General features: G+C 41.4%; 1 protein-coding gene and 1 long non-coding RNA gene across 11 annotated transcripts in view; one reads left to right on the top strand and one right to left on the bottom strand.

Moving 5' to 3' along the window:
* Positions 1 to 12,880, top strand: part of CAGE1 (cancer antigen 1) — a 30,507-nt gene that overhangs the window by 16,490 nt on the left and 1,137 nt on the right. For 6 of the 10 annotated variants that reach the window (XM_039524317.1, XM_039524318.1, XM_039524311.1 and 3 more), the window contains 7 exons: positions 3,968 to 4,072; positions 4,759 to 4,839; positions 6,829 to 6,936; positions 7,417 to 7,521; positions 8,041 to 8,111; positions 11,686 to 11,754; positions 12,731 to 12,770. In XM_039524317.1, the coding sequence (XP_039380251.1) occupies positions 3,968 to 4,072; positions 4,759 to 4,839; positions 6,829 to 6,936; positions 7,417 to 7,521; positions 8,041 to 8,111; positions 11,686 to 11,754; positions 12,731 to 12,770 (579 nt within the window). The remainder of the gene's footprint in view (positions 1 to 3,967; positions 4,073 to 4,758; positions 4,840 to 6,828; positions 6,937 to 7,416; positions 7,522 to 8,040; positions 8,112 to 11,685; positions 11,755 to 12,730; positions 12,771 to 12,880) is intronic. The other 4 variants (XM_039524312.1, XM_039524316.1, XM_039524314.1 and 1 more) reach the window with 4 other exon arrangements.
* Positions 8,407 to 12,850, bottom strand: LOC120397803. Its single transcript, XR_005594012.1, has 3 exons — positions 12,294 to 12,850; positions 11,416 to 11,582; positions 8,407 to 8,609 (listed from the first exon to the last, which is right to left on the bottom strand). It is a non-coding gene; the product is annotated as an uncharacterized LOC120397803 (long non-coding RNA).

Genomic DNA, 12,880 nt, shown 5'->3' with positions numbered 1-12,880 from the left:
GAGTTTGTTTCCATGGGGCGGGCAGCGCTTGGGGAGAGGTTGTTTGGTGGGGGGGGGGCTGGGCAGTGCGGGGGGGTTGTTTTCGCCAGGTGGGCGGTGCTGGGGGGGTTGTGTTCCACAGGGGCTGGGCAGCGCTGGGGGGCATTTTTCGGCGGCGCTGGGGGAGGGGGGGGTCGGCGGGGCCAGTGGGATTTTGGCCCTCAGCTGTTTTCTTTGGAGTAATATGGCCCTCGCCGCTTTATGAGTTGTGCAGGCCTGGTATAAAGAATGTGAAAATTCTTGTGCATTAAGGTCACATTGTTTCTTTATAGACAATGTCTACTGGAAACAGAAGAATGTGTTGTGTTGGAGGTGTAGGGCCAAATTCTCTAGCCTCTTCAGCCCACTTGTGCCATGCTGGCAGCACTAAGGGGCCAAAATGGGATCTCAGGTAAAAATTCCTCCAGCATAGGGTGTCCTCCGCTGGAGCAGAGCTGGCATTACTGGCTGCTACCCTCCTCCATGGCTTGGCAGAGGAGGTGTGTTGGAGGTGTGGCCAGAGTGCTACTGTACGCTAGTTTGACTTAGTTGGTCACAAAGGTACATTTACACAGCAATTAAAAACAACTTGTAGCACCAAGTCTCAGAGCCTTGGTCAACTGGCTCAGGCTTGCAGGGCTTGGATCACGGGGCTAAAAATTGCAGTGTGTGTAGACATTTGGGCTCGGGCTGGAGCCCAGGCTCTGAGACCCACCTGCCGCACAGGGTTTCAGAGCTGCACTTCAGCCTGAGCTCAAACATCTACACTGCAGTTTTTAGACAGCTGACCCGGGCCAACAGCAGCTATACCGCATGTGTCTTTTATTGCAGTGTAGACGTACCTTTAGGCATAGTTTAGAGAAGTGTTTTTCAATCTTCTTGTGCTGGCAACCACCTTTGGACTTAAATAAAAAATTTTTTACCCCCTACCTTAAGCTTGGCCTCAGCCTTCAGCCCCAAGCACCGGCTCGGGCTCCAGCTTCAGCCCGGGGGTGGAGCTTGGGCTTGGGCTTCAGCCCTGCGCAGCAGGGCTCGGGCTGAAGCATGTAACTCAGCTTCACAGGGCCCCTTGTGGCATGGAGCCCCGGGAGGTTACCCTGTTTGCCGCTCCCTAACACCAACCCTGCACCTGCAACCCTCCTAAACCCGTCCTGCGACACACAGATTTCAAGCACTTACCAGGCTGCTGTAAATTACAGCAGGGCTAAGACTGGGACAGAACCAGTCCGAAAGTCAGGGAGCTGCAGCAAGGCTCATTTGTGTCATTGTACTTTGCATTGACCAGATGTAGCAAAGAATCTGGTCTGTAGTACAGAAAATGCTGACTTCACACAGATACTATGGAATTGTATAAAACTACAAACACATTGGGAGACTTTACAATAAATAACAAATGAACTGTTGGAACAGGATGAGAATTTGCCATTGGATCCAAGGATGGTTCTCTCTTGTATCCCTCATGAAGGTGACTATTTCACCATGCAAATAGAAATTCTGAATATTCTTGTTTTCTTTTGCAATGTTAATGTTTCATAGCCATGGAAATGAGAAAAGGTCTTGCCAGTACACAAGTGGATATGTGAAGTTTCACTGTGTTCCAAGAATTGGGGTGAAATCCTGGCCTCTTTGAAATCAAAAACATAACTCTAATTGATTTCAATGGGGCCAGGATTTCACCCCTGCTGCATAGATTGTGAAATAATAACACCTTCCAAAAATTTGGACTCCTTCCCTAGATGCAATGGTATAAAATAGCTTCTTCCTTCCATTGTCTCCCTAAGACTCCAATCCTGCACTGAGCAGCATGTGGGTAGAGCCCACAGGGATCCAGATGGGTGCAGTTCATATTGCAGGAGCAGGGCCTATGTTTGTAAAAGCGGGGCTTGCCTACACGGTGAGTTAGTGTGGAGCAAGCCAGGGTGTGAATTACAGCACACTGACCTGCCATGCATTAACTTGCTGAGTGGACCCTGCTACCATGCACTAAAAGTTCCATAGTGTGTGCTGACATACTCCGTTTGAATCTTGCTAGAGGTAGCAGGAGTCTGTATGACATTCCTTGTGATAAACTTTTTAAAAATATATCAGTAATTTTCCTATTTCAGTACTATAGGGAGAGCTTGGAAGCCTAAGTCTCCCCTCTCATCTAGGACCTGACTCAGTGCCCATTGAAGTCAATGGGAAAAAGGCTAATATGATTGGTAATACTGTATGTGGCATGTACAGGAAATGGAGCACTGGCCTATTCTGTTCAAATCATACAGAAAACCTTTAAAGTTGTATGGACTCCTTGCATGGCAGAACAGCTACAAGCCCCATAGAAGAAGAGAAGAGATAGAAATGGACAATTTAAAACTCATATTGGACTAATTTTAGTTCAGTATTTGAAAAGAGTAAAGAATTTTCAAAACCCAAGGATCAGTGAAGTGGTGAATTCTTCCTCAGTTGTATGGCTGTTTCATGATGCACAACAGCATTACTGGCTATTCCTATATGGGATATGTTTGTTATTTAATCATTTAATTTCTTAATATGTCTATATTTTAGTCAATATTTTGAGTGTTTATTTAAGCTCTCTTTGACAAATTCAGAGCAGAACAAAGGACAAAATTGAAACCAGGGGTCAAATCCTACACAACTGGACTGGGATTCAGGAGATTTGGGTTCAATTTCTGTCACAGACATCCTGTATGACATTGGTCAAGTCACTGAGTGCTGGTCCTTCAACTAACTGCATGTAGTGGCAGTGAGCCCATGTGGAGCCCCAGTGAAGCGAACTGATCTATTCATGGTTGTACTGCTGCAATCGCACATCATCAGCTGTGAGGCCAGGGTTTTACTCTCTCTATGCCTCAGTTCCCATCTATCAAAGAGGAATAAGATTCCATTTTCCTATCGCTTAGTTTGTCTAGTCTAATAGGATGGTAAGCTTTTTGAGACAGAGGATGTGTCTTGCTAAGTGTATGTACAGTGGCTAGCATAGTGGGCCTGTAGTTGCTATTCTAATAAAAAATAAATAATGCACACAAAAACAGCTCCCACTTAGACTTCAAGCCTACCCTTCAATTTTAATAACAGGCAAATCCTTGGGGAGTCTTTGGGAGGGAGAGAGAATTATTTTTATTCCCCTCAATCCTTCCTTTCTGTCATTCATTTTTTACTTATTTCAAGTGTCCACCTATTGCTCTAGGAATTTTTATAATAGATAAGGTAACATTGAAATCATTATATGTAATAAACTAAATCTCCCACCACTGGCATAGTTATGTTTTCCCACCACAGTAATCCTAGCTAACCTCCTCTTCACTACATTATTCAATCCATGTCCTTCAAGTCATGCTTCCCAAACAGGAAGAGAAGAAAGATGGTCCTTTACAGCATGTCGGGAAGGTTCACAAATCTGTGCTCTAGTAAACCAATGGGGAAGTAAGTTCCAGAGTCATGGATCCCTCATGGAAAATGTCCTATTAGCAGGCCCTTCCTGTTAAAGCCAGGGCTCTCCAGCTACAAAAACCTCCATTGATCACAGATGAGGTTGTGCCTCAAGGTGAGGGAGCCAGTCTCTCAGGTAGGCAGGTGGTTCCAAACCATTTGGGACAATGTAAGTTAAAACAGACATCTTAAACTCCACCTGGAAACTAACAAGCAGCCAGTGCAGATCACAGGGTCCTGCTGTTACATGATTAAAAGCCTGGTGGTTGGACTTCCAGCAAAGAACCTCTAGATGTGGTTTCCTCCAAAATCAATCTGAACTATCTCTGGTCGGGCCATCGGGATGTCACTGAACAACAATATTAGGTGTTCTTTCCCCTTATAGTCACTACTTTTCCTAGCAATATCTGGCCTAGGGAACCTCATGGTTCTGAACAGACCTCAGTTAGGCCTGGTAAATCTCATTAGTCTGATTGTTTAAACATTGTTAATGCTGTCCCATTGTTATGTTTACTAGGACATGGATTCTACTATTGAATATTCCAAGAAGAGTGAAATGATTACTGAATTGGGAGAAAAAATGAAGAACTTCACCCTTAAAAAGAAAACCTTGGAGAAAGAGGTAAATCGTCCCTCATTCTTGGTGAAGGTAGAAGTGAGGCTCCTTCCAGCCCAGACTGTCCCAAGAAGAAAGACAGATTCAGCAAAACAACAACACAACGTTAGGTGATGTTTTCTATGGGAATGACTATGAAAATGATTTCTGAGACTCAAACTGTCCTCATCAGGGTCTGAATCTCTGTTTGGTCCCTGATGAAGAAGGTGCAATCCTCAAAAGCTTACCCATTTAATTCTGAATTATTCCAATAAAAGGCATCACCTATAATTTCATTATGTTGTTTTTTATCATTCTAAGTCTAACAGACATGCTTGCTCCTTAAGGCCCAGATCCTGCAATTATCTCCATGCAGCTGTACCCTTGCATGGACTGGGGTCTAAGATGGGAAGTGATAAAAATTGTTGGATGAACACAGTGATGGGCATGATACAAAAATCTGAACAGAATAAATTGGATACATTTGGTAGCTGTGCTTCCTTCTGGGGATACTGAAGTGATATAAATAATGTACTACACCCAGGCTCTGTGCATCATTTATAAAGCAGTATTTTTTTGGTTGCGAGTCTCTCCACTCAAGATTTGCTTGTGTGATTGATAGTTTTTCTAGGATGTTTGTGTTAAAAATAAATTATACTTGAGCGGCATATATTCTCTCTCTCACGTACACTTTAATCACTGTAACTGTTTAGTTACAGAAACACAGGGAAAGCATAGCAGCCATGAGAGAGTTAATTATTTATGAGAAAGCTTCCCAAGATCAAGTGACTGAGGTGAGTTCAACATTATCAACAGTTACAGAAATTAGAGGTAGTAGGTTGTTTTTTTGGTCAGTATTAAAATATACAATGAGATTAAAATAGAATATGACTTATTTCCCCAGGGGCAGGATTGTCTCATACTGTGGCTGTGTCTAGAGAGTGTGATTGCAGTTTAAGCAGATGAACCCAAACTGGCTTCAATCTAGCTGGCTTGGGTCCTGGAGTGAAGCTGCGGCTGCACAGGCCCACCCAGAACCCTGGATAATTACTTTAAGGGCTAGCCTATGGTAAGCAGGCGCTGCTGCAACTTCACTACTCTAGGATCTGAGCTAGCTAAATTAAAGTTAGCTCACGAAAGTATATTTGAGCTGCACACCTTGTGATTGTTCCTAGACATACCCTTTGTGTTTGTATAGAGCCTAGTACAATAGGGTCTCAGTCCTGATTAGGGCCCTGGGTGCTAAGAAGAATACTACTAAGGATACAATAAAAACAAGATGTATGTATCCGAGTGCTGCCAGCTTTGCACTTGCTGTTGTGCCCCTGTTGAGGACAGATATGCAGGGAACTTTGGGGAAGGAGTATCAGTGCATAGGTACAATAACAGTTGGGTGTGTTTGGATGCACTGCACTAATACATATAAACCAAACTGTCTAATGAAGTCACACTGCTCTGTTGCAGGGCAAGACAGCACTAGCAGTGCTACCCCATTCAATAACATAGTAACTTACCTAGTGACTATGGTCCAGTTGAGGATTGCCTGAGGGAGTCAAACTTTGGTCATTTGCTCTCCACTCCCAGTCCCGATATACCCCTGGCACCAGGGCTGCAGAGAAGGCAGGCTAGCGCCCTGTCTGACATCTGTGTGCCATCTGGGGACGACCAGTGCTAGGGGAATTCCTTGCATGGGAATTATAATTAAGGCTACGTTTATATCACAGAGGTAATGGAATTCACGGAATCCGACTTTCAGAGACCTCCATGATATTCTCTGCTTCAGCCCCAGGGTCTGCAGGACTCTGGAGCTGGCAGTCAGCAAGGCCCTGGCAGGGTTCCAGTGACAGGGGGCTCCCTGCAAGGTTCCAGCAACAGGTGACAGTCTCCTGAGGGGGCCCTCCTCGGGGTTCCAGTGACAGGCAACAGCCTCGTGCAGGGGGATGGGGACGGGGGCGTCTCAGGCAAGCGGCTGGGGGTGTCCCATTTTCTGTTCAGGAAATATGGTCACTCTGCATCTCCCAGTCACCGTGGGTGGAGGGGGCCCCCCTGCAGCTTCTAGCTGCTGTGGGCGGAGGGGAAACCCCACAGCTCCCAGACACCACAGTGGCGGGGGAAACCATGGAGCCGCAGCAGCAGCAAAAGTAACAGATAGGTCATGGCTTCCGTGAACTTTTGTTTATTGCCCGTGACCTGTCCGTGACTTTTACTAAAAATAACCATGACAAAATCTTAGCTTTAATTATAGTGAGTCTCAGCTTCCTTTACATTGTCTGAGAGTCACAAAGGGAGTGGAATTGGGGTGAGATTTTGCGCCATAATCTTTTTACATTTTACACTTCAAAAAGTTATATCAGAATGAATAGAGCTCTGTGGATGAGTCACTTTTACCAAACATTTTAAATTATGGGCTGTAGTCTTTAGGAAAACTTAAACATACTAAATAGAGAGTTTGAGTTATTAGTGCATTACTCCAATTTTAGGTAAGTGTAACACTTCTATAATCAGCAGAATTACACCAGTTTAAACCTGGATTAACAAGTAGCGAATCAAGCCCAGAGACTATATTGTCCTGATTTTGACAAGCACATTTTTAAAAAATTGAGTGTGTTGGAAACCTTGAAGACTAAACTAGTCTTTGGTAGATTGTGTGGTTTGGATAATAGTTGTAAAAATAGACTAATTACATTATGGAACTTGAAATCCATTATTATAGAAAAGGAAACGAGTCTAATGACTATTACTGGATTTGACCCAATTTTCCTTAATAGCACATTTATCCATAGGATGCAGGTGCTGGTCAAGAGGAAACTGGGAGTGGCACAGAACTGCTTGATTTGCTGAGAACAAAAATGGGTGAATACCATAAGCAAAGTGATGACCTCCATTGCCAGGTGAGGAAACTGGTATCTGACAGAATAAGGCCTTGGAAGTTATTTTTGTTGGAAATCAGTGTACAATACTGCTTTGTCACACTGAATTCTAGTTCCTTTCCTAAGTCTGGTGAACCTTATATTCTCCTATGGATATATGTACATACACACACAAACATAAATCCATTCTGGTGGTGATAAGTAATGGCATTTTCTATTTATAGTGCTTGCCACCTCGGAGCCTCAAAATACTTTACAAATATTGATTTATGCCTCACAATACCCCTAGTAAGTACAAGCAGTGTTATCCTCACTTTACAGTTTGGGAACTGACAAGTGACAAATAAAGGCTTGCAAAGACCACTATCCTTTTTCAGGAAATCATGGCTGCCCTCTATCTTCCACTCTTCCATTCTGAGCGGTAGCTCTTTATTTCTGATATTTAACAGGATATGTTTAAGGCAGTAACTGTCAATGAAACATTTTTGTTGTTTTTCTGAGATTACAAAACTGGAAAACCATCTGGCGCTAAAGGAAGAAGAATGCAAGAGGCTCACAGGAGAAAATGAGAAGCTTCAAGGAGATTTGGGTAGCTTGACATGCAAGGTACAAGTGTGATTGTATAGCAGAAACTCTACATGTTAACCTGACACAATGGAAAGCTGACATTTTCAGGACATTTGTTTAAACTACATATTTTTCACCCTCTTCCAACCTATTTTATGTTAATTGTCTTCTTAGACTTGTGAACTCTTTGTCAGATCTCACAAAGTAAGCAGAGTCAGGCCAGGTCAGTACCTAGATGGGAAACCTCTAAAGAACAGATATCTGGGTTTGATATACTTTGATAGAAAAGCAAGCTAAACTCGGTGTGTGTAGAAATTTAGCATATGAGCCAAGTCCTGCTTACTTTATTCACATGGTTAGTCCCTCTAAAGTCAGTGGGATTATCGGCATGAGCAGGACGAATAGGATATAGCTCTGGAATGCTCATTAGGGCCAGTGGGAGCAACACATACAAATGCAGGGCCTATCGAGATGAGAATGTATTGCTTTGTGGAAACCTTCTCTTGCTGTTTTAGATATTATACAGCAGCTAATCGTTTGATGATTTTATTTTGAAAGGTAACATCATATGAGGAAATTATTGAATGTGCTGACCAAAGGCTTGAGATAGCAAGTACCCAGATATCATAGTAGGTTGACTGAAGTAATTCCTTGATTTCCTTTATTTTGCAGAGAGAGAGAGTGAGTGTGTGTGTGTGTGAGAGAGAGAGATTTTCTCTTGCTTCCCATATTCAGGGAGACAATGAATAAATGATGATCCTTGATATGACAGTATTTTTATATTTTATATTTACTGAAATGTGCTAGGTACTGTACAACATGAGAACAAAGATCAGTTGTTTTGTACAGTACATTTCACCAAAACTAAAAGGGGAGGCCTCCATGATTGCAGCAGAGGTTGGAGTAAACAGTGAATCTTTGCAAACTTGGTCTTATCTTGGTAAAGATGTGTCATGGAGCATTCACCCAATGTATGTTAGAGCAGCCTAAGGGTTGGTCCCACTTACACTAGCTAAAGTGGAGCAATTTACAATTTATTGGCTTACATCTGTCCCAAAGAGTTGATATGACATCTGCGGATTGTCAGAGTGCAGGGGAGCCTCCTCTGTTGGCTTTGGCCATGATCCCTACAGTGGCAATGGGAGAGGGACATAGAAGCTGTTACGGCTGCCTTACATTAGCTGAGCATCCCATTAAAATGGGAGCCTTTCCCAGGCCTGGCTATGCCTAATTTAGGGCCAACTTGCACCATTCCAGTTGAGAACTGGGATAAGACCTTTGCAATATATACAGCTTGGGGCTTGTATATTATTTATAACACTTTTTGGTATCAGTCTTCTCCCCAAAACCAACAAACAGAAACAAACCCACCAACACCAAATGGAAGTTGGAAATTTTTTTAAGTGTGGCTATTTGAAGTGCTTCAACCATTGTGGTACATTTCCTAATGTACTTGAAAGAGTCATGATCAGTTCCATCTTTCTCCTTAACAACAGCAAGAAAATTTTCTAGATCACTTCCAACAGCTGTCTTCTGTTTTTATTTCTTCTATGTCTGACAAGTACATCGAAAGTGGTCAAGCTGACAGCACATCTTATTTCTCAACTTCTTTTTATTTGTTTGATCTTCAAACAGTTATCACTGTTCTTTAGACAGAATAAAAATCTGGGTGTTTTTGAGAAAATGTTGTTGCAGTATAACAGCAACAATTCCTTTTTGGAAACTAAAACTCTGAAGGCTGTGATTCTCAAAGGAACACATGGCAGTTAGTTGCTAGATTACTAGCATTAGTAATCCTAATGAATTTTATGGGAGCTCAAAGTTTAAACCTCTTAAAGTGCTTTTGAAAATCCTAGCCTAAACGCCTAATCATAACACCATTGAAGTCAATGGGAGATTTGCCATTGGATTTCATTAGGAGCAGGCATGGACTCCTAGGACCCACTCCTCTGAGGTGCTGAGTGCTCTCTACTCCCATTGATTTTCAGATCTCAAATGAGGTACCCGATAATAAAGTAAATGGGAGCAGAGAGCATTTGGCACCTTGCAGAATCAGACTGCACGTGAATATGACATCATATCCTGTAACAAATTTATTTTACTGTTACAGGACAGGAAATTACATGGTAACAGTGACAAGGCCCAATCCTGCACTATGCACAGTACTTATTACCATGAGTAGTATAAAGTACATCAGCAGGTCTGCTAAGGTAGTAAACACTAAACTCTGTAAATAAGGTTCTGCGGGACTGGTCCCTGAAGCTCTAATTTAGGGCAGTACTTCAGCACATGCTTTTAATGTTAAACATGTGCTGGACTGCTGCCCTGAACCAGGGCCTGAATTTGTAAAAGCATGTAGTTGTTTAAATATATAAGAGATAAGGCTATGTAATCCAAACCTATTTCCAAAGGCTAAGATATATCCCATATAGATTGCATGGGACTAGTGGTGTCAGTTATATCACAGAAATATGTATTATGGACTATCTTTATCAATCCAGTAAGTGTCAGAGGATTTCACGGAGGGCAGGGGAGAATTAAAAACGCAAGTTGAAACTTATTTTTCAACTGAAGTCTCCCATTGTCTGGCTAGTAGGGACATTCAGTATCTATTTCTGGGCCTACTACAATTTTAAAACATGCTTTATTTTCCTGTTATTGTTTTCTAATTTGAGAAATCCAACACAAGATGGGGAAGACTAAAAAGCCTCTGTCAAACACTTGACTCAGAGCTTATTGACTAAAACCAACATTTTCAAAACTGGCCTCAGATTTTGAATGCCCAGCCTGAGATGCCTTGGGCCTGGTTTTCAGAGATGCTAAAGATTTGCAAATCCCATTGACTTCAATTAGAATTGTGGGATCTCATGACTTTAAAAATTAGGCCCAGGGTATCTCAATTTTGGAATCCAAAAATTTTGACAACAAACACAAAAGGGCAGTTTTGAAAACTTTGACCTAATAGCTTAGTAATACATGTAGTGAAGTAATAAATAGTAAAATATGTGCTCTGAAAAGTATATGCTTTATTGGGAAAATCCCATTGTAAGATTTTCCAATAAGACCTATTATTAGTTATAATGATTATATACAATAGTCATTTACCTTTTAGAAAAGTCCTATAGAAGTACACCTCTACCTCGATATAATGCTGTCCTTGAGAGCCAAAAAATCTTACCATGTTGTAGGTGCGCAGTCCCCTCCCCCCCCGCCGAGCTCTGCTTTACCACGTTATATCCAAATTTGTGTTATATCAGATGGCGTTATATCGAGGTAGTGGTGTATAATAGGACTGAAACTGACAGGATTCCATAGAAATTATATGGTTCTATAGAATTACTCTAGAAAACTATAGAATTTAATAGAGAATTATATCGCTGCTAATGAATTGCATGGGTTGATCAGATATGTATTTATTATTATTATTTAAAGACCTCAACTGAGATTTGGGACCCATTGTGATAGGCACTGTGTAGTCACATAATAAGACACAGTCTTAACCCCAAGGACCTTACACCTAGATCTTCAATGGTCTGGGGTCACCTAACTCCCATTGAAATCAGTGAGAGTTAGATGCCTAAATACATTTGAGGGACTGGGCCTTACATTCTAAATAAATAAGATAGAAAAAGGGTGAGAGGAGAAATTGAGGCACAGAGAGATAAAGTGACTTGCCCAAGTTCACACAACAGATCAGTAGAACCCAGGTGTCTGATTCCTGGTCCAGTACCCTGTCTCGTAGATTTCCTAGCCTGGTTAAAAATTCTATAGACAGGTTAAAATTCTCTCTCAAATTCTGTAGGCCTTCTCTATAAAAGCTATATTTAATTAATAAAATGCATCTAATTACAAAATCAAGGTGCATGTATAAAAATGTTATACAATTTTTAAAGGAAGAGATTTTCCCCCAAAACAACTTAAATATCAACTCACCAACTCCTCACACATGCACTTCCACCACCACTCAGGCCATGTGTCTTAAAGGTCAACATACTGGGGTTCTCTTGGTTCACCAAAGGCAAGCATCTTCCTGAGTTGAGTGATGGCTCCACATACAGTACATGCAGAAGAGACAGTTTGTCTTAATTTCTGTACTGCACCTAACAAAAATATTTATACTGAAAAATAAGGTAGGGGTGTGTGTGTGTGTGTGTGTATGTGTCTATCCGTATATATAACAGTTACATTGTCTCATGTTGACAGTTTAGAGAAAAGAAACAAGCATCTGGAAGACTTAGTAAAGAAGTTCAAAATGAAAGCAAGAAAGCTGAGGTAAATATCATATAGTTCAAATGCCAGAACAACAGGTTTTAAAAAAAAATCAACTCTTTTTATAATAGATACTATCAACTGAGGACCCTTTTTGCAGGAAAAAAAATCTATGCAACTGAACAGTCATGGTCAGCCCCTTCTAGCTGAAAATAACTCTTTTTAATACAAAGTAGCATTACCGATTTTGGTTGTATGTATTCATGGAGGTTTCATCAAGACATAATAATCTTTAATTAAAGATTAATCTTTAATTCCTGGAGACTCCAGGACAAACTTGTGGGGTTGGTAATCCTAATACAAAGATGTTTGTCCATATCTCTTGGATAAACAATCAGATCTTCTGTAGGTTTCTTGACAGGGAATTCCCAATGCTCCTTTGATTCACAGAAATAGTATCAGAGGGGAGTTGTATCCTATAATCAAGTTGCAATAATAGTGACTACTGCTGCTGATTAGCTTATTACACCTGTGAACTGAGCACACAGCTAGTCTATGCTAAAACATCCTACTACTGGTGTTTCCTATCAATGTCCCCTTACCTGCTTGCTTGTTTCACACACTTGTTATGTTTTCTTTTAGACTGTGAGGTCTTTGTTACAGGGTCTGTCATTTACTATATGTTTATACAGTGCCTAGCACAATGTGGCCCCAGCCTAACTGAGGCCTTCAAGTGCTACAACACTATAAATAACAATAATCAACCTTTCCCTAGGGCTATACAGGCTATCCCAGCTCTTCTCAAACACGCCTTCCACCCCCCATGAGTTAGAATACACCTCTAGCAATTTCAGTAGCAGCACCACACAGTTTAGTGTCCATTTATACATTGATGTGGGGCAGCGGTCAGTTAATTCAGTTAGAAAAGAATTTTCATCTATGTTGCCCAGAAGATGTTAGGATATGATTCCAGGTTCTAGCCCATCAAACAGGAAACCTCCTATGTCACAGAAACAACCTATCTTTGTAATTTCCACAGACAAAGATGTTGGTCTGCTTTTCCAAAAGCTGTGACTGAGGTAAGTCAAAGAATGTCGCCAACAATTGCTCATAATCAAAAGTGACTTATTTTCAGAAAAGTTGGCATAATATATCTGTTTGGATATTTGCTGAGAGATACTTGCCCCAA

This window comes from Mauremys reevesii, linkage group 2 (assembly GCF_016161935.1).
Source record: "Mauremys reevesii isolate NIE-2019 linkage group 2, ASM1616193v1, whole genome shotgun sequence".
Lineage (NCBI taxonomy): Eukaryota > Metazoa > Chordata > Testudines > Geoemydidae > Mauremys > Mauremys reevesii.
The sequence above is the reverse complement of the archived record's forward strand: the minus strand, read 5'-3'. Positions and strand labels throughout refer to the sequence as shown.